Source organism: Tachypleus tridentatus, chromosome 6, assembly GCF_004210375.1.
Source record: "Tachypleus tridentatus isolate NWPU-2018 chromosome 6, ASM421037v1, whole genome shotgun sequence".
In the NCBI taxonomy this organism is placed as follows: Eukaryota; Metazoa; Arthropoda; class Merostomata; order Xiphosura; family Limulidae; genus Tachypleus; species Tachypleus tridentatus.
Window position 1 is genome coordinate 127,422,008 of NC_134830.1, and position 22,525 is coordinate 127,444,532.

Below are 22,525 nucleotides of genomic sequence, written 5' to 3' on the forward strand. Positions count from 1 at the left end.
AATGTACTGAAAGTAACAAATCTAATAGAAGAAAAAAAAATCAATTAACCAACACAAAGAAAAATATGTATATCTTTAATTAACACCAGCAAATCTTTGCAGATGTCTGATTTCTACTGTGCCAAATTTATAAGTGATGATTTGGTTCTACAGTAAAGAGGGAGCCAGCTGCAATAGGAGTGTGTGTTGCTCTCCTGTTGGTGAATAGTTGTCATATACTTAATAGTATGCTACAACGTAGCTGAACCGTGTTTAAATGTAGGGTAGGTGGGAGTTTCCAGGCGAGGAGGGAGGAAACACATATAGATTGTAGCACAGAATAAGAAAACCCATCAGAAAAATGAATTATAATAAAACCTAGTGTTAGTCTGTAGTAAAAATGTGTGCATACATTATAGGTACACTACAGATTTTCCAGTGGCCTTAGTTTCAGAGCCTTACCAGATTATTCATTTTGTCAGAACAACAAAAATCACGTAATAATACACCTCTGACTCACTATTCATTGCAATAAAGATACTAAGTTCAATGCAAATGTTGTGCTGGTAATCTTTATTGATACCAAAGTGGATACTATTAGGCTAAACTGCTTACACCATCATACCTCAAGGAAGTACCATCTAGTCAGAATGGATATCAATAAGGCTCCCTCAAGACAAAGCATCCAGCTCCAAGTTTAGTCAGCATGCCAGTTTTTCTCCAAGTTGCAAGTAAAAATACAATTCATGCTATACCATTTGCAGACATATTCCATCTATTATGGTGCTGCTCAAACAAGTATAGATGTAGGGGTTTGTAAAGCATGTAAGAAGGGGTAACATTTAACTCTGAGCATTAACACTCCTACAAAAAGTGGGGCCTAATAGGCCCCAGAGCAACTTGAAAGGTTATTAATATTAGGCTAATAATTTTGTAGTTAAATGAAATTGCCATTTAAATCCATTAATGAATGGATTAACGAGATTCCCACTGCCCCTATCTACTATCTAGCGAAACCACAGCCAGGGGAACGGGCTTGGAGAAATCAGGACTAGAAACGTCTTTTCGTAGGAGTGTTAAATAAAAGCCTCTTGCAGTGGATACTACATTTCAGAGCAATAATCATCACTAGGGCCATCACAAAGAACACAATAAAATCTGGATACTTACCCCTGTATTATGTCAACTACCAAGAACACTCCTTCATAGATTTTAAAGTTAGCTGTGTTTCTGGTTTATTTATTATATTACGTTATTTTTATATATACAAATATCTTTCCATCCATTTGGTCTTTGCAGCTCTACTATAAAAAATTTCCTGATTATTGTATTTTAAATTATAAATGTTCAAGATTCACTGTCAGACCTCTATTACCATTTTGGACATACAGTTTAATTACATTAAACATTTCAGAATATCAAAATGTTATTTCTGCTGCATCTTTCTTTTGAAAAATCCACATCAAGATTTGTGTTTTTCATGTGTTTTTTTTCTGTTGTTAGAAGTTTCAAACGTTTGAAAAGAATATGTGGAACTTTATCATTAATTTACATGACTTTAATAAATATCTCTCACTTCTACGTAACTGAATTTAAAAAAAATAAAGTTGGCAATATACCTACACGTTCTTTTGCATAATGTATCATGCTCTTTAGGATAGAAAGTAGAATGCTATTCATCTTTTTTTTGCTTTTGTTGTAATCAACAGACTTACAAAAATTAATGGTTAAATATTCATTATGACCATAAAAGAATTAAAATATCTATTAATAGTTCTTCACATGAATCATAAGCATCGAAAATAAATAATTAGTATAAATTAAAGAAAAAAACACTTTGATGTTCCTTAGCAGTTAATCTAAAATATACCAGGAATAGAAGTAAAAAACCATCTTTCTTCAGAACAGATAGATGTGTTTACAGAATAGGAAAGACCATTCCATGTTACTGGTCCTGTGTATCCTCCCTCTTTACAGGCTCCTCTTCCAGTTCCACTACCATCATCACACCACCCACATCGAGGATTCTCTTGGCAATTCCCTACATGTTGAATGTCTTTACACTCTAACCCTGATAGAGTTAAAAGAAAATACAAAATGTGCTGAATAAAAATTTATTTTGCTTCAGCAGCTTGATCTACAACTGCATATGAACAATTATACACAGAATTACAAGGATTGCATTACTCCATAAAATTCTAGAATGGAATATTTTAATAATGTACAATATTGTGCAAAAGGGTTAAGACAAAAGAATATTTTGTCATTTTTTTCCATTTTATTGGGCTAATGCTCCATGCCATTACAAAATGTAAATTCCTATACTACTATAATGCTTCGTTGATCCATGCTGACAATGATATGAGCCAGGGTGAGAATACTTATCATTCATTAAAATTCCCACATACTTGTTCCAAAGTCATAAGAGTTCTGCTTGAATAAACATACCGATCAAATTTAAGATCTGAAATAATTGACATAGTACCACACGCAATGTCTTAATTATATAAAAAGAAGCTAGTATCATGGCACCAGTATAAGCTAGAAGAAATCAATTTAATAGCACTCCACAAATAAACCTTGACAGAAACTGTGTTTAACACTTTATGTATTAAGTTTTGTTGTCATACCACAGCCTAAAAAGCATAGAAAGTTCACATGAAATCTTTACATGATGCTGGTTGGACTCTCCAACAAATTGCTGCAGACTTAAAATGCTCCCCAAATACAATCAATTACATTTTAGGTCATAAGACTGAAACAAATAAATTTGAAAGTAGAAAACAACAATGCAAAACACCTAAATTCAATGATATGGATGTTTATTATCTTTATGTATGCAACCTTTGGGATAGAACGAATACTGCCACTGATCTAAAGCATAAGATAAACAACCATGTTCCAAATGAGAGAAAGGTATCTGTATATACAGCATCAAGAAGACTCCATTGTAGTAGAATATTTGGTCATACAGCAGTTAAAAACCTTCAATTCAATCTCCAAATATTGTTAAGAAACCAAAATTTGGTAAAAGGTACAAAAACTGGACTGCTGACGAGTGAAAAAGGACATTATCAACAGAGGAATCCAAGTTTGAAATATGTGGTTCATAGTGTAGGTTGTATGCTTAGCAGAAGAAAGGAAAAAGATACTTAACTCAATGCACAGCACCTACTGTGAAGCATGGGGAAGGCAGTATAATGGTTTGTGTGTGCTTTTCTGTTGAGACAAAAGGAGACATTTGCAAAGTAGATGGAATAATGGACCAGCATAAACACCATCAGATATCGATCCATTAAGGTACACCCAGGAATTTGCATATTACTGATAAAGGATTTTACTACCAAGAAGATAATGACCCCAAACACTGATCCAACATATGCAGAAATTACTTAGCTAAGAAAAGAGTTGCTGGAGCATTCAAGTGATATAATGGCCCCCCACAGAGCCCTGATCTCAATCCAATTGAATAGATTTGGGATTTGATAGATTAAAAACTTGACAAATCAAAAGTTACTTCCAAATAACTTTCACAGGAGTGTATTAGAGACATCTGGTGTAAATTCCCGAAAGAAGTTTTAACTAAATACCTTACAACAATGCATAAAAAAACTGTCTGCAGTTATTAAAGAAAAAGGGGGTCACACAAAATATTTTGCTGGACTCAAACACTTCCACTGAGTTTCTGTTGTACTAAATATTAAGATTAATAAAATGTTGATGTTTTACCTGTCATTTACCTTCCACTGTTCTTTGAAAATAGCCTGAAATCTAAATTTTGAATTTGTCTCAACACTTTTCGCACAGTACTGTACTCATATTTTTTAAATCATGTGCACATTGTCAATTGTTTTAAGTAAAACAGATGCTATTTACCTAAAGAGCTTAATACTGATCATACACTCACTTTTTGTTACTACAGAAGAGTATTCCACCAAAGACAAAATATTTCCCCTTAATAAGTTGTATAATAAATAATTGTATGAGTTCATAGAGATGAAACTAAAATTATTTTTGTTCTAAAAGAAAAATCACTGTTCTTTCATGGCTGTAGTATCACAAAACAAGTTCAAAAATGTGTTATAATCAATTTGAAAAATTCTGACTAACTACTAATAAAGAACCATCATTTTTGCCTTATCCATAACAAACACTTTCACATGTATAATGTATATTTCTATTTCATGATTGAATGATAAAACAAACAACCAAACTGCATGCACATATTAAAATATTAAAATCCACTTTCTACCCTCTAGAAAGCTTGGTCATTTTGACTAACTGTGCAATGATCATGTCATCAAGAAACTATCTTTTTATGTAAATAGTGCATCTTCACAAAATTTGGCAAGCTTTTGGTAAACATCACAAGTATTCTGTAAATTAAAACAAACAATTTTAATTTCAAAAAGTTTTAAATAAAGATTTGTGTGTGATCTTATGGAGTTAAAATCTGACTAGTCTTAGTGTAAGATATTTTTTATGATAAGGTTAAAAATACATTTTCATCCTACAGTTTTCAAATTTTATTGGCATAACCCATAAAAACTCTTAATAAATATCAAAAGCTTTTTTTTTGTAAAACTTTATATTTTATCTATTATTTTCTCCACTTTATCACTGTTAAAGTTAAGTTTATTTTAGCAACCTTGCAACCATAAAAAAAGGAAATAAATCTGAACTACTTTTCTGTCTGAAATGATCTGCAGATGTTTACAGCAAATTACAATTATTTTATTCTAATATCAGTCTCCAGGTGTCACCTTTACTTTACTTAAACACTTAAATATCCTTCTACTTATTTTTTTTAACTATTTCTAAAGCGAAATATCTGCAACACATTTTTTACATAACACACATTACAGGCCAGTTTGCTGGAAATGGAATACACAACGATACATGGAAATATATACAACACTGGAAGACTGGATGATCTTTATATATAACTCATCCAATTACACCATTATTCCTAGTTTCCCCAAGAAAAAGAAAGGTCTACATTTTAAAAGTCCAATAATTTCCTTAGTTGTTCAAGCTGAGCTCAAAGATCAGTTTTGAATCTATGTACTGAATAACTCAAAAGATGTCAAGAGAATAAGCTAGAATTATACTTAAATCAATATATTAAAATATTATCTCTCTATTTGGTATAATGTAGCAGAAAATAGAGAAAACTGCTGAAATTTTTTTAATGTTTTCAATAGGAGGGCATGGCATATGGGTTTAACTTTCTGGTTTATATCCAAGTAAAACAAGATGAATAGTAGCTGTAAAGTTATACCTTCACAATATAAATATGTAATTTACATTAAAACTCAAACATAACAAGGGGTGGAACAATTATTTAAAATGTACAATTTGGAGTGAAGAAGTGTCACATAATACAGAAAAGTGAAAAAAGAAAATTTATTTAAATATTTTTTTTTTGCAATTAAGAATTAAACCTTATGTAGTTTTAAAATTTGAATCATAACTACATTTGAATGCCCAATTTATTGATATGCATTGACAAATTAGTTTAATAAAGTTTGAATGTAACTGTCTAGAAAGGTTGTGACATCATACTATTAACCACCCATATCTACAATTCATATCATCATGGACTAAAGAAATATAAATGTTACAACATGAAATATTTTACTTCTCTCAACCCTATTAGCATGTTTCTAACAGAATTAGCTTTCAAAAATATCTCCTTAGAAACCAAATTACTGCATCAAAAGTCTGAGCACTATTTAAAAAAAGCCATAACTGAATGGTCTTCATATTTACTTAATCATTTTCAAGTAACCTTCTGTAGTGAAAAAAACATCATTCATAAAATCTCTAACAATATTTTTGATGTCAAATAACAGAGTTCTCAAAAAGTTATGAAAATGTGGTATTACTATTTTATTATTTCATTTATTTCTTTGGAAGTATATGCAGAAGATTTTGTTAGTTATTAAACACAAAGCAAAACAATGGGCTATATCTTTTGTGCCCACTATGGATACCAAAACACAGTTTTTAGTGTTATAAGACTTCAGACTTACCACTGCACCACTGGAGGGCATGCAGAAACAATTTAAAATGATACACTAATCAAGGTTTGTCGCACAATAATATAAACTATATTTAGCACAGAGTAACTTAAACTCACTAGTGAGAACTAAGAGAAAGTTGCCTGTACAAAAAAAACAAAAAATATTGTATGAAGGTCATCTTATTTTGAAATATGCAAAATTTAGTTCAGTAGTCTTCAATGGCCACAAGTATCAATCCATTAACAAACTAAATGTCTTACAACAATACCACAAAAGTTTCTTCCATCAAGTGACTACACCTGTAAAGGTTTAGACTGTTCTAACAAGTATTCAAAGACTACTTAGATGAAATGTACAACTTAATTTCCTACATAATGCTAAATATTTACCTGGGAAACAATAACTTGAAGAGTTATGAATAAAATAAATGTGATCATCAAGAAAATTTTAGTCTAAATTCAAATTTTACTGTTGTATTGTAGAATATAATTAATAAAAAAAATCCATCCCATTATTCTAAAACTTTTCTCCTTAATATTTCTGCAAAAATTTCAACCTTACATTATAAATTTCTTTGTACAAATCTATTTTTCTTAGTTAGATTTGTACAGGAAATGCTGTAGGTATATACAAATTAAGTAACAAAAATTCACTGTCTATAATATTATACATATAGTTTTTACATTATTTTTAAAACAATAAATAAATAATACATCTAATCAATTATGTTATTACTCTTCTTCTCACATTTTATGTTTCGGATATTATTAATAATTAAAACAAGTCCTCAGAAAAACCACAACATACTGTATTTTAAAGAGAAAAGTTAAACATTTAAAATAAAGGTTAATGATAAAAACCTAAAATGTAATAATCTAAACACTCTCTCTCTCAATACATATATGCAAAAATGTGATATCGTTCATTTTGGTTTAAATGTCTTTACAAATAAGAGTCAAATCATGTCTTCTAAAAATGAATTTTTTAATGAAAGTTTTGTAATCTCTTGGTCACAAAGTTATCTTGCCACTTTGACATATTAATAACTATATCTCTACAAAAGGTTTTCTTGGTCAATAAATTAGACAAATTTCCAAAATAAACTGAAAATATTTATAGTTAAAGATTATTTAAGTGACAATAACGAAAAAATTACTTTATGTACACAAGAAAGTTAACAAACACTTAAAAAAAAGGAGACTTATTTATAATGCAATTTCCAAGTTGCTGACTTAAAATTTTCTATTTTTGTACAGTAAAGTAATGAAACCTCACTTAGCAAGTGTGATCTAGTTATTTAATGCCAGTAGAATACACATGAATCAAATCTGTCAACCTTGTGATCTTAGGTAATGTACATCACTGATAGGCTGACAAGAACAGAAATTCATTAAGACTGTCAAGTTGAAAACATTTTCTTTGAAACTATGTTATTCTATCACTTATAATTCTAGACCAACATATCTTCAAACTATTAAAATTACTGAAACCAGAAGTTATTTCATTATTTTTTTCTAAACTACCCATATACAAAGTACATGATATGATGAGGTAATAGCCCAGCATAAAGCGGTCACTTCACAATAAGCTCTGTACAATAAATAGGAAATGATTATGCTCAACAAGTTTCAATAAATAACCACATAACTTATTAATCACAGGATCAAACAGTATTGTACAAAAATCTTGGAAACAATTTCATTCTCCTAATAATAAAGACATATACTTGGGCAGCAACAGAAAGTTTTCCAGACGGGAAAAGGGGTTAAAATCAAAATATGATGAACCCACATTCACAGCTTTGGCATTACAATAAAGAGAACAAGCAAGCTTCTATAGTCAGATTTAACGAGTTTAATATTTATAAGGTTAGTTTAAGCCATATTGCAGACTTGCTGCTATATATGCTCCATAATAGTGAATTTTGGTTGATGCTGACCATGCTGTCTCATGGGATGTCTGTAAGATTGCATTAGTCTCTTTGAGAATCTGAGCCAGTATTACTGGCAGGTGGCAACAGATTGCACCCTGATTATATTATGTCAGGGCTCAGAAGATTTTGGTAAGACCTTGTTGCTTTGATGACCTGAGTGAGAACTGCCACATCTAATATCCAAGAAGCCACCATGGTAGCTACTTTTTTCAATATTTGGTAACAAGGTAGTCATATACAGATTTTAAGTAAAGCTGCTGACAAACCTGATGACTTTTATTAGAATTGAAAATTAATGTGGAATTGTGAAGTATTGTTTGTTTTGAATTTTGCACAAAGCTACACGAGACCTATCTGTGCTAGCTTTCCCTAATTTAGTAGTGTAAGACTAGAGGGAAGGCAGCTAGTCATCACAACCCACTGCCAACTCTTAGACTACTCTTTTACCAACGAATAGTGGGATTGATTGTCACATTATAACCCCCCAGGCTGAAAGGGTGAGCATATTTGGTGTGATGGGAATTCAAACCCACAACCCTCAGATTACAAGTAGAGTGCCTTAACCAACTGGCCATGCTGGGCTGGAACTGTGAAATAAACGAAAAACCTTGTAAATTCATGTACATATGATGAAAAATGAAAAAAGAATGATGTCTCTCACTTTACAGGATGTGGGGAGCAAGTTACCTCAGAAGAAAAAGAAGCGTGCTTCACACTTTAACTAACATCCAAACACAAAATACGTTACTGAATTTCTGCAGTGCACATTAGTCTATAAAAGACATATTAATACTAGAAATAAATGGCCTTATAACATGTTATAGATTCAAACAGAAGTTATTATCCAAACTATTTGATCCTTTGTACTGTCAGTTTCAGTTTGTGTTTCAGTGAATGCTCCTGAAAAAATGCAAAGGGAAACATTGAGTGTTTAAGTAAGCTGCAACAACATTTTGGTATTATAATGCCATTTATTTCTAGTACAAAATACGTCATGTTGAAGATAAGTATTATTTAACCCACTAACTCTCACCTACACACTTCTGAATGTTTGCAACTACTTCCATGCACTGGGCAGTAGGAAACATTGCTGTTAAGGCATTTTTTTCCAGACATTGCTTCTGGTTACCGCACCAAACACAATTACCTTCAATACAATATTCACAAGTTGATCTATTACTACAGGGTGGTTCACAGGTGACTCTTAAGTCATTCGACATAAATGCTTTCTCCGTTTTGTTACCTAGAAGAATAAATATCTCAAATTAATTTCAACTAAGAAAGGAAAACTACTCCCTTACGTCTACATGGCCATATCATAAAGTCAAATTGGCAAGGAGTACAGTTGGGTTTAAAAAGTTTTCAAAATATTTTAATAAAAAAATATTTAATATTGCATACGAAAGAATGACAAACTTAATAAAAATTGCTATATTTTGTATAGCAGTAGCATTAATTAGAATAGCTTAGAAATAACTAGTATTTGTCATACAGTTGCAACTCAACAATGGATGTTAAATAGAAAAATATATATTTTGCAAAATAACACTTTTTCTCAAATTTAAGTAATTCAGCCACAGTACAATTAAAAACCTTAAATAAATACAGAGGAGCTAAAATCTATAGAATTTAAAATTATCAATTTATAAAATAACACAAAACAAAAATAAAAACCAGAAGAGAGGAATGCAAAAAGACATATTTTCTTGTTGAAGTGCATTATTTTGGAAACTATATACTGTACAACATTTTTTTTACATAACGTCATACTTATTTCTCTAACAAATGTACAACTTCTTCTCTTTGCTTCCCACCCACAATGGTATTCAGTGTGGCAAGCATGGCACACATGGAGCTTATCACAGTTGCTTCTTTCAGTATCTTCACAAGCTTCTAAACTAATGGTTTTCTACAAACAGATATACAAAAGAAATAGTCAAGTGCATTAAAAAATAATGAAATATTAAATCCTGCATCACATTTTAAATGCTTGGTTGTACCAATAGTAAAGCACTAAACTACATCAGATTTTCAGAAATTGTAGAATGAGTAAAAGAATGTAAAAATAGTTTAAATTAAAGCATTTTATCAAAATTAGTTTTATAACATAACTTAAAAGTTTACGCTAACATTTTAGAAAACTTAACATCAGTTGTTATCTTCTAGTATCTTGATCACAGCTGAAAAAAATGCATTTTTAAAATTTTCGAAATGTTTTATTCAGACAGAAGTATAGTACAAGCAAAATGTAATGTGCTCATAGCAATACAATAAAAGTACTAAAGACAACATTAATAATGTACAAGTGCTTGAGTAGAATTTTGACAATTTAATGAAAAAAGAAAAATTAACAGAATTTATGTGCATACAAACTTTTACTCAGAATTTATATACTCAGAAACACAAAAAGATTAGAATTAAGTTTTTGTAAATCTCAATATTATTAACAGTAGAACCTTAATATTAAGACAACCCTTACAACTGGGTCTAACTGCTCTTAATATAAAAAAAGAGCCACGCAAAGTTGGATTCCATACTGACCATATTAAATTTTTAAAATTTAAGCCTCCTTGCATTTTGTTTGGTGTATGCAGCATATGAGCATTTGTGTATTGCACATTGCCATGACATGAAGCTTTGTCAACAAACATCAGGGGGTAGATTAGTTGTGCTACTTTTTATTTATTTCTGGTCACAAAGTTTCAAAGTACTTCTCTTCAGAACCTGCACTGCTAACCATTTCACATTTATTTTACTGCGAATGATTAAAGCAGAAATTTGCTGAAAATAAAGCAACAAATTGCTGCTTGTGTCATTTAGACTGCTTTATATGACATCGTAACACAATTACTTTCAAGAGCAACAAAGCGCTTACACAGAAAGAAGCCAACTTAGTCTATGCTCTGAGAACATGATGTGTAATTTACCAGCTAATGTATCCTAGAGTAATATGGATGCACTTTGAACTTGTGAAAATGTTTATCAAAGTATATGGTTTGATCCAATTCCAGTAAACGTTTCAAGTGTTAATATTCATCATCCTTCTGGAATTTTTGAAATATGTATATTGTACAGGTATAGAAATATGACTACTAAATTTATTGAATGCTCATATACAGAATGAAACTAAGGACACTGCCCTTAATCTTTGAGATCAAGGTGCTTACAATAACATTATTCATAACCAAAATAATTAAAAAAAAAAAAGAGAGAGACTGAAAAGGCCTGTCCTTAATGGTAAAGTGCTTCTTAATCAAAGATTTACTGTACAATTATCTTTATTTAACTTATCAAATGTAAAACCATTTCTAACTATTTTTATATATTTTAGATACAATTTTCAATGATTATCTTTAAAATTCTGCATATTATTCATTTTCAAATCACAAAAATATACTTACGATTAAATTGCATAACCAAAAAAAAAAGCCTTGAATTAAAAAATTAAAACTTTACAGATTTGTTTCTTAATTTTGGCAAACAGTTGATAATAGTTCAAACTGCTATACGATTGATAATAAATCACATTCCTTTAACTTAAATTTTCCATCAACATGTATACACACACACATACATACAAGAAAATTAAGAAAGTAGGTAGGCATACAAAAAAAAGAACATCATTAACAGCCAGGGTCTAAGGATGAGGAACTTGGACAAGAAGAGGGGAAGTTTGATGTTGAGAGGAATGGGAAAGATAGTGACAAGAGTTATGCTTTTCTGAAAGTAAACCTGCTGAAAAACATGAGGGTAAAAAGACTACTCCATAGGTAGAATCCTTTCCAGCCAAAAGAGGCAACGTTCCACCAAATTTAGAGCCTTCAGCACATCAAGTCATGAGACAAACCAGTGAAAATGAACCCAAAACAGCAAGTCCAGTGTGTGGAACAGATTTCCGTAATGCTACCCCCTGATGGTTGATATAAGAAAACACTGGAATTGTCAGAGAGATTCATGATCAACCAATCCATAAGATGAAGGAGGAAAATGGAACATACCCAATGGATGTGCTCTAGTCTGAGAGTAAAGCATCTGTGAAAACAGAGAACCCAGTCTGGGAAGCAACATGATGCCCACAATGGTAATGACCTGGTTAGATGAACCACATATTGAGTGGGCATGTAAGGCTTAATAAGAAATCTCAGCCAAGCAGTCTCCCACTGAGGAATGCTGGTGCAAGAAAGTGAGTCCTCCCCCAAGAAAGGCAAAGAGAAACCAATCATCCTTGCAATAATGGAACCACAGCCTCAATCTATGAACTTGATGGGCAAATGTCACATGACTCAACTAAAGATATAAGGAGCAGCCAAATACCAAAAATGAGAGCAAAGAACTGAAAAACTCAATTCCAGTAGACAAAATAAAGAACATGGGTGGAGGATGAAATGGCTGAAATGTGCATAAAAGGTATTTGAAACATCAACTCTTGTCACCCACAGATGGCTGAAGAGTGTTTGTTTGTTTTTAATTTCACGTAAAGCTACACAAGGGCTATCTGCACTAACCGCCCCTAATTTAGCAGTGCATGACGAGAGGGAAGGTAGCTAGTCAGTAAAACCCACTGCCAACTCTTGGGCTTCTCTTATACCAATTAATAGTAAGATTGGCCATCACATTATAACACCTCCACAGCTGAAAGAGTAAGCATGTTTGGTGTGACAGGGATTTGAAACTGTGGCCCTCAGATTATGAGATGAGTGCCTTAACCACCTGGCCCTGCCAGGTCTGGGTGAAGAGTAATAACCAAGAGTGAGTTAAATACTCTAAACAACATCCTTGAATATGAAAATCAAGACTACATGCATCCTGGAGATGGTGAAAATAAAGAGGATTTAACTAATGAAAGGAAAGCAGCAAAAAGTGAAAGATTAGCCTGAAGAACCTATCTGTTACCTATAAATGAAAATCAAAGTTTGGTAAAGTGAGACAGATGGGTTCTTAAAGGGTCATACCTGGTAAGTTTTTCAACAGTAAGAGTGACAACCCGACATCCAGAAGTGGGAGGATAGGAACAAAGAAAAAGCCCAAAAAGTTCAAATGAGAAGCAGAAACAGTTTCAGCAGAAACAGAAAACGGTGTAGAGGAAGATGAGAAACCAAAGTAGACAATGAGAATGGATGTTTTGCTATCTTAGCCTGGAATTCCAGTGATTCAGGAACCCCCCAAAAACTTCTAGCCAAAGAAAAAGAGCTCAATAAAGATTATGGAGATAAGCATGAAGGAAGCATATATTAGCTAGGACAGCATCCTGTTGAAAATAGTCCCAACAGCAGAGGAACCAAAGAAGGAGAGAAAATGGAAAAGTATAAGCCAATGTTGTGTAGAGAACAAATCTCTCCAGACAATTCTTCTAAAGATCACTGAAGAAACTTGAAAACAAGGAGAAGTAAGAAGAGGTAAAGCAAGGGGGTGGTAAAGAGAAAAGACAAAGGCATGAAAACTGGACAATGGAAAGGGAAGTAAAAGTTAAGGAGTTCACTTCCTAACCAGACAAGAGACTCCAAAAATTGGGAATCAAGGAATGGAAATGCAGAATAACTGTAAGCAAGGAAAAATAGAATCAAATACATAAGAAGGATCAAATACAAATAACATGTTCTTTGTTGAATATGTAGTTCTTGTCAACCTATCAAAATCATGCAATTGCTACTCACAAATTGCTCATGAACATATTTCAAGTAACATTATTAAGTAACTAATATAGCAGAAAAGTTTATAATTTTTAAACTTCTTGCTTTTATTATAATAAATAAACTATACATGAGAAACAAATGTCAATAGTTTTATGCCACTAGTACTGCTGAACTTAATATTGTTTTATTTAATTAAATAATGCACCAAAGAATAGAATAATAACACACATAAAATAAAACAATGTTCTATAACTATCACACTTTTTCTGGCTTTGTACCTATGCAACCAGAGCCATTAAAATGTGTTTCCTATGGGAATAAAGAGTGAATTTGAAGTAAAATAGACAATTTTTTGTGCAGAAAATAATATAATGTCATTCAATAGATAAAAACTTTGGGTCCCTATTGGTTATAAATATTGTAATGGATTTACTAATGTATATTTATTTTAATATTGAAGTTTGTTTCAGTTTAATATATATATTTAGAATTGTGTGTAATTTATATCGTTAAATGTATATTGCATAAGTCATGCCTGTTCTGTAAATTTGTAAATTCTTGAAAGTAAGAATCAACAATATGTGTTTCACAAAAGCATTAGTGTACCTTCACATATTGTTGGGCCAACTGAAGTTTCGAGAACTTCACTTAAAGTTTATAAATTGATAAGCTGAAAGACAGTTTTAGAATATTGTTGGTCTGTATACTATAAGCCTAAGAAGCTATAATTGTGATTAATGCTTATTATTAGGAACTGACTAGGAATACTTATAGATTTTGAAAATTATTAACTATTCAATTTCAGAGAATTATCTTTGGATTTTAGTAGAAATATTAAATCTTTGTTGATAAAAAGTGAGCTCATAAACCACACGAGGCCAACCAAGGATAGAGCTAGCGAGCTTTCCAACTAAGAAAAGTGTAACAATATCAACTCAGAATTAATTTGCTCGTCTTAGACCCAGACTATTGATAAAATATTGAGTTCCAGACCAGAAATAAGACTGAGTATTGTTTAAGTTCATAAATTCTTTTATATAAACCATTATTTGTAACAACCTTTAACTGTATAAACTGTATTGTTGTTAGTATATTAAAATATATTTGTATTAAGAAAGAATATTGTGTGTATCAATCTGATTGGCAAATATAATAAATTTGATACATATTGAAACTGAATTAACTTCTAAATTAAAATTAAAATTTCCATATAATTTAAATCACTACATGAAATGTGCATAACATACAAAATAATACATAACAATATTGTAGTATAAAATGCCAGAGAATTACTGGTAGTTTCTGAAAGAAATGATGTAACAAATGGGCATGACAAGAGGTCTGATTTTCTATTTTATGGTTTTGTAACCAAATAAATAATACATTAAAGGCTACAAAAATTATATTTTGCCTGGGTGATGGCAATATTATAACAAGTAATTTATGATAAATTCCATACTTCTTGAAGGGACAATACATTAGTAAGGATATATAGAAAGCCAATGCTACAATTCTTATCCTAGTGAAATTTCATGATTTTTTAAACATTTCCCAAAAACATAAAGTATGGATTACTATGTACATTCTATGTGAAGTTTATTTGTATACTATGGTGAAAAAAAAACAGTTTAATTAAATTTTGAATGTAACTCGGTAAAACCTTGTAATATGCACAGAAAACTGAGCTCACAGTGAGACAGTTAACACATGTGCACAGTTGTTCCAGATGGGAGCCACATGGACCTCAGTATCAGGCAAAAGAGGGAAGAAAAAGATATCCTGATTATGATTTATGCATAGTAAAACACAGGAGTAATTGAAAGACACAGTGAAAAGAGAAAGATGATCATACCTGCAAAACCATGTAAGGGAGCAGCAGTAAGATTGAGGATTTTCCTCAACAGATAGAGTAACCTGTGGTGGACGAAAAAGCCAGTCAAATTATTATCATTATTATCTTGATCATAATCAAATTAGAGTGAAGGAACATCAGCCAAATGGATGGTAAAAGAAGATCCAATGTGCATAAATGAACCAACAATAAGCTGAACAATGAATATCACATTTTCCACAAACAATGAGCCTCCAGTAGCCACAATAAACATGTTATGAGTAAGGAATATCACCATTTTTTAAAGTGTAATTTAATAAACTCACAGTGTTCATGTGAAATATAAACATGAAAAAAAAAAAACTGAATCATAAATTATCCCAAATTTCAAGCAACTAATAAGAATGAGCATAGCACACTGAGGAAGTATGACCAAACTTTAGGTGGGATACCGTGGTAAGGATTGAAGTTTAATAGTATACTGCAAAGAAAGTTGCAAATGGTGGAGGTGATGAGCAATTTCATAGGACTCAACAGTGCACAAATTCTGGACTGAAGAAGTGCAAAAAACCATAGACGGTGAATAGAATCTAGCATCCTCAAGGCCAGAACCACAGGCCATAGACCCATAGCTCAGTTTAAAGCAAATGAGAGCACAAGAGATTTTGAGCACAGAGCATTGATGTGCTACCCAAGAGGTGGAAGAGAAGACATGGAGGATGTTCAGTTCCCTAATACACTTTACACGTAATTGCTTGATATGAGGAATGAATGTCACCCTGCTATCAAAGGTAAGCCCCAAGAACTTTACCATAAGAACCAGAGGAAGAACATCACAGAGATAGATCTCAGGATCAGGGTGTATAGCCCCTTGTCAGTAAAACTGCATGCATATGGTTTTGGAGAAAGAAAATGTAAAATTTTTCATTCCATTCACTTCAACAAGTGACTGAGGGCAGTCTAAAGTTGCTACTAAACAAACCTCATGGGTGACGACTGACATGACCCGTAGAAGTCGTCAACATAGAGTCAGTTTGCAACAGTAAGAGGAATGAGTTGTGACAGCAAGACACAGTCCTTAGAAACTCAAAATTCCTGTAATGGGAAAGTGTCAAACCCACATGGACTTTGCATTGCCTGTACAGCAAAAAGTTTCAAACAACGAGTAAATGACCACATAACTTACAGTATTGGTGATGTCACAAAACACCTTACCACTACGAAGTGACACAAGTCTTCTCAAGGTTAAAGAAAATGGAAACAAGATGTCTCCTGTTGAAAAAGTCTTCCCTGATTGAATCAGATGGTCCACAGTATAGCACTGTCAACGAAACCCACACTGGCTGGGTGAAAGGAGGTTGTTTGATTCGAGAAACCAAACAAGAAGAGCATTAACCATCTTTGTCAAAGAAACTGGGTCATAATTTGAAGGAATTCTGGGATCCTTCCATCACTGCCTCAAGAGTCACTGTCAGTCCTCCAAGAAAAGTGAAGGGGAGCAGACAGGAAGATCCATGGCAGTAAAAGACCAACTCGGTCAATGAAAATAAGTACAAGAACCAGTACTGAAAAGAGAAAAGTTGTGATCTGAGAGCAGACACTTTATGGAGTGACTCCTCTCATTAATATCAGCACCACCCCAGAGGGGACTGTGTCTATTATATTCTCCTAAGTTTAAAAAGGGAGATGGCAACTGTTCATTGAGAGTATGAAGGTCTGATTGATCATAATCTCTCCAGAAGACAAGTAGAAAGAATAAACAGTGATGGTTTGACCCAAAGAAACAGCGACAATGACAGCTTTCAAGAGTATATAGTGTGGCAAAGAAAAGGTTGTTGCATGCAGGTCGACCAGCAATGTCACCCTTCTATGCACTCGTCTATCACACAACCTGTTATTTCAGTATAATGAAAACTGCAGAAAGGCAACTCTATCTGCAAGTTTCAGAAATATTTCCTGAAAGGAAAGATACACAGAATGATAGGAATCAATCCTGGTCTTAATGACATCCAGATTAAAATGGAAACCTCAACAATTCCACTATATCAAAGTGGCTATTTTTATTTCAGTGGAGAAGAGCACTTTAGTTTACAATGACATTGTTTTGCTTTATTAGGAGGATGTCCATAAACCACAATGGATTCTGCTCTGGGTCAATTGGGAATGTAGTTTCCAGCAACTGAATTCATGAAAGAATAATTGTTCTACATCATGGAGATGAAGAAGGCAGCCCAGAGCAGATGCCACAAACTGGAGCTAAAGGAAATGGACTTAGACAGTCACTGGGAGGAATGGTGGGAACAGACAGGTGTAGACATTGACTACACTTTTCCACAGAGGGAAAAAGATTCCTCACATAATTTGAGAATAACTTTGTTAGAGGTATAGAAAGATGTCTGCACTCCCACTGTAGCAGTGAAACATAGTGCAACAGCATATGCCTGAGATGGAGTTGGGGATAACTGCTGATTCTTGGGGTAAGATATTTTGCAAATTGTTTTAAAATGCTGTACCTCTTTCCTTCACCCAACTGGGGTAATAATGAAAGTAAGAGGGGCTAGAGCCACTATAATTAACACAGCTTACACCCATAGGTTTCTTGATCTTTGCCACAGCAACTAGCACTTCAGATACCTATGACACGATGCCTTCAAGTGACCAAACCACTGACACTAGAAACACCTGAGAAGGTTGGAAATATATGGCCATACATTACAGTTCAGATAACCTGCCATGACAGCAGCAGGCAGATGTGGAGATGTAAATATCAAAATTAGAATACTGGTATGGCAGCATAATTCCGTCCTTATCAGTGGAGATATACCTCACCGCAGAAATTCCACGGGTGGAGAAACCAGCAAGGATCTTTGAATTTGGGATGTTCTTCAAATCCCTCTCAACAATAACTCCTCATGAGGAATTCAACACAGCACAGAGAGTAACCTGTGTTTTGGGGCAGATGTTTCCATAAAGATATTCCCAAATATCTATTTGGATTTGGAATTGGGGAGGTCCATAACAAAAGAAGAAAGATTCAGTACCCACTAACCCCATCCACCACAAAGTCCTACAAAGGAACAGGCAACAATGCCAGGGTTTCATAAGTACTATACCCAAACACTAGCATCAGACAATGTTCACAATACCTGTTAAGAATGGCAAACGTGTGTGGAAGTTCAGATCCCAGAGGAGGTAAACTGAAAAGACAGAAGATTCTCTTTATGATGGAGGGCTATCATTGAATGATGACGACTTTATATACTAACACAGTTCATATCAACTCTTTCTACATAGGCCCAGTTGAACTGACTGACCAAGCTATCACTTTGTACTTTTTTAAAGTCAACAGTTTTGATATTTTCAACTTTTAAAACTTTTGTGTATCTTTATAAAATTTAGCAGACTTTCAGTAAACAAATCTGTTACATAGAAAAAAAGTCATTTTTTTAATGAAATATTTTTAATAAGCTCAAAAAGGATGCATATTTTTCTTTACAAGCTCAAGTTCAAAGTGATTTTCACATTAAGACTGAAAATACTTTTCTTCATACCAAAAATTTCAAATTTTGTTTACATAATCTCTAAAACCTCTTAAATACGTTTTCAACGTTTTTCTAGTAAAACTTTATATTTTGTCTCTTATTTTCTGTACACTAATTCCATAAAAGGTTGGCTAATTTCACTGGCCTTGTAACCACAAAAAAAAAAAAAAAAATACAAGTTACCTCTTCTTTTAGAATGACTTCAAATTGTGACATGAAACAACTCTTGTTTACGTGAAGTAGCTTTAAACTGGTAACAGTATTCGTGTATTTGTATTTATATATCATTAATATTTGAACTGTATCTAATTATTGTTTATGCCATTATATGTTGTAAATCACTTGGTGTGTACAGGATTTACACTACATCATTGAATTATGTTACCCATCAGCTACTCTGAACTATTTGTGTGCATGCCTTTTAAAAAATTTTAATAAAACTATATATTTTTTACCTAATCCAACCTTAACCAACTTAAAGTGTCTTCAATTTTTACATTTTAGTTACTTGTATAATAATAAATCAAGAATACACAACAAAAACAAGAAATAAAGTACTTACTTGAACCTTCTTTTCATGCTTTCAATTGTTGATGATACTTAACCCTACTTTTTATATACTAATGGTAGTAGTGCACTAAATTTTTTATTTAATGAAATAATGCACCAAAGAACAAAATAGTAACATGCAAATAAAAAGACGATTTCTCATAAGTGTCAAATTTTAGGCTTTGCATTACATAAGAGCTGGTACTAATTCATCCAAGTAGAAGATATGTTTCCTCTTGGAATGAAACTTATACTTAAAAAATAAATTAACAATTCTCTGTTCAGGAAACAATATAATATCATACGTCATTTGATATAGCAGCTTTCTATTAGTTAGAAATAATATGGTATTAACTCTAAAAAAGAAAATTTCAAATATGATTGCATAAATATACTATGGTAGTCTCATGATGATGAGAAACCCACTTAAAGTAAAAATGTATCTCAAGACAGTTGGTATGGGTATTAAAACTTTTATTTAAATAAAATAAAGAGCAACATTTAAACCTTCATAGGCCATTTTTGTTAACCTTCAGATATAGAGTAACAGTTTGTTTATTTTTCAAAAAGCATATCAGTAATTTGTTTGTTTTGAAGTCAGCATGAAGTCTATATATTGCATTGATGTGAATAATTCAATGTACATCCTGTATAAAAAGTGAATAATGCAAGTTACATTTAAAGAAAGTGCATTTGAGATGAACTTCACATTTTGCATTATCAAAAATATTTTTCAATATTCATTATTTACTTATACTCATTTAACATATTTGGTTTTTATTTATTTTTTCTTATATTTCATATTTTCTTTTTAACTCTTTCATGACTGCTCTTGGGTCAAAAACCATTTCATTTCACTTGTTGATTTGCATTCAAAAGTTTATTGAACTACTATTTTATGTCAATAACTTTGGAATCAAATTATACGTAATTCAAACTTTAATATTATATACAAGTTAATTTTTAATTTAAAAGTAAATATTAAAATAACAGTTAAATATATATTTTAGTAAGTCATATGGTATGTTGAATACAGCACCATTTAAAATAAGATCTTTGTGTTGTCAAAATACTATGTCTGTAGTTTCATACAAACCAGAAACTCAAATTACTAATACTGATAAGTTAGAATATAAAATAAGAACCTCATGTCTTTTTACTTTGCTAACATATGGTTTATGCACTGAATCAAACATGGTGGCACCATTCAATTTTTTTCATTTTTGAAATGGTCCCTTATGTACTCTTACTACAGGATATGGCATATGAATAACCATTCAACATGTTTGAATGTCCCAAGAGTGGTTTTCTTAGCCATTTTGATCATTGAAAAGGCTACAGTTTTCTTTTGATCCAAAATTTCAATAAGGTATTTTGAGTCTTTAGTCTGCTTATAGTTTCATATTTTTTTAAAATCTAAATACATCTTAGTTACTGAGCTTAATAAATTATAGTGGAATTCTATGGTATTAGTGTAGTTATTTATGATTTTCTGGTTATTCAACTATATATATAAAATCTAAAATTTTTTTTTTATATCCTCCACCTGTGAAATTTTAAAAGGCTCAGAAACCGATGTTCAGTAACAACTGAGTACAAAAGTCATAGTGAGAAAAGATAACTGTTTTCTTTACTTCTTAACTTATTGTTCAATATGTTAAGAAAAATAAGATTAATAATTTATTTATAAACAATAATAATCTATATGTGCATACATAATGTATAATAACTGAAATATGGCTGTATTTTACAAAATAATAGTCCAGTAAAACACAGCCAAGACATGGAAGTCTAAAGTTCAGTTTTCTATTGCTGGATATGTGACCTGGGTGCAAATGTACCTCATCAATGAAAGCTACGTAATGTTAACTTGGCATGACTGGAAGGTCAGTATAATAAAAAAATAAATATATATGTTCATATATATAGTGTTATGAGGCTTAAGCTACACAGACTAAATATTTGTATTTTTGTGTTTTCAAATGTTGTGATTCCAGAATGAAAAAAGCATAATTTATATTTATTTGTTAATATTTTTAATGCAGATACAAAGTTGATCAAGTGATAGACCCCAAAATTGGAGTATAGAAAATAACATAAGATACATCTTACTGAAAACAAGCATTTGAAATGTATTTAGGAAGCTTTAGAGATTATGAAAATAATATTTGAGGTTTCTGGGACAAAGAATAATTTTTAATTATTACATAAAATCACTTTGCACTCAGACTAGTAACAAAACAGACTATTTTCACAAACAAATCTTTAGTAAAAATATTTCATTAAAAAATCTGATTTTTTTGTATACAAAATACTTGTAAACTTTACTAAAAGTCTATCAAATTTTGTAAAGATACACATGCTGTATCAAAAGTTATAGTGCAAATACTTAACATTTGCATATGTGTAAATGAGCTTGTGTATATTATACCAAGCCTGTAATGAAAAATTTATTCAATCTTCATATCCCATTTTTATTTTACTTTGTTAGTATTCAATATAGTTTCTCTAAACATTTTTCCTTTTTTAAAACAAAATTTCTCTAACTTTTTTTTATATCTAACATTTTAGTTTCCTGTTTTATCTTACAATGAAAATGATACACACTTGCCACAATAGAATAAAAGTTATTCAAAACATTATCAAACTTTTGTGGTGGCCTGCCACAACATCACTCCATCTTTTCTCATGCTTAGCATTAGTTGGTCATTCCTAGTTTTCTCCTAATGAAGAACAATTCACCTTTGGAAACTGCCAAGTTTTTATTTCTATTTTCATAGCATGACATTGATCCCATTGTAATATTAAATGTTACTCTATAATTAATATTTTAATACAGTGTAGTTGCTTAGTATGGGCAATAAAGTGCAATATATGCTAATACCTCCTGTATATAACAAGTCTTCAAGTCTCAAGTGCACTGACCATTTTACATATTAAATATGACTAAAATATCAGCCTTAATTTCAATTTGTTTTGAATTCAATTACACTTGTAAATTTAAAATAGTTTTATAAACTTAAATGTAATAG

At 31.7% G+C, this 22,525-nt stretch overlaps 1 protein-coding gene across 1 annotated transcript in view; it reads right to left on the minus strand.

Moving 5' to 3' along the window:
• LOC143253616 (attractin-like protein 1) overlaps positions 1 to 22,525 on the minus strand; it is a 107,700-nt gene that overhangs the window by 29,302 nt on the left and 55,873 nt on the right. The window contains 3 exon segments of the mRNA XM_076507743.1: positions 1,850 to 2,050; positions 8,972 to 9,181; positions 9,709 to 9,847. Coding sequence (XP_076363858.1) covers positions 1,850 to 2,050; positions 8,972 to 9,181; positions 9,709 to 9,847 — 550 coding nt within the window.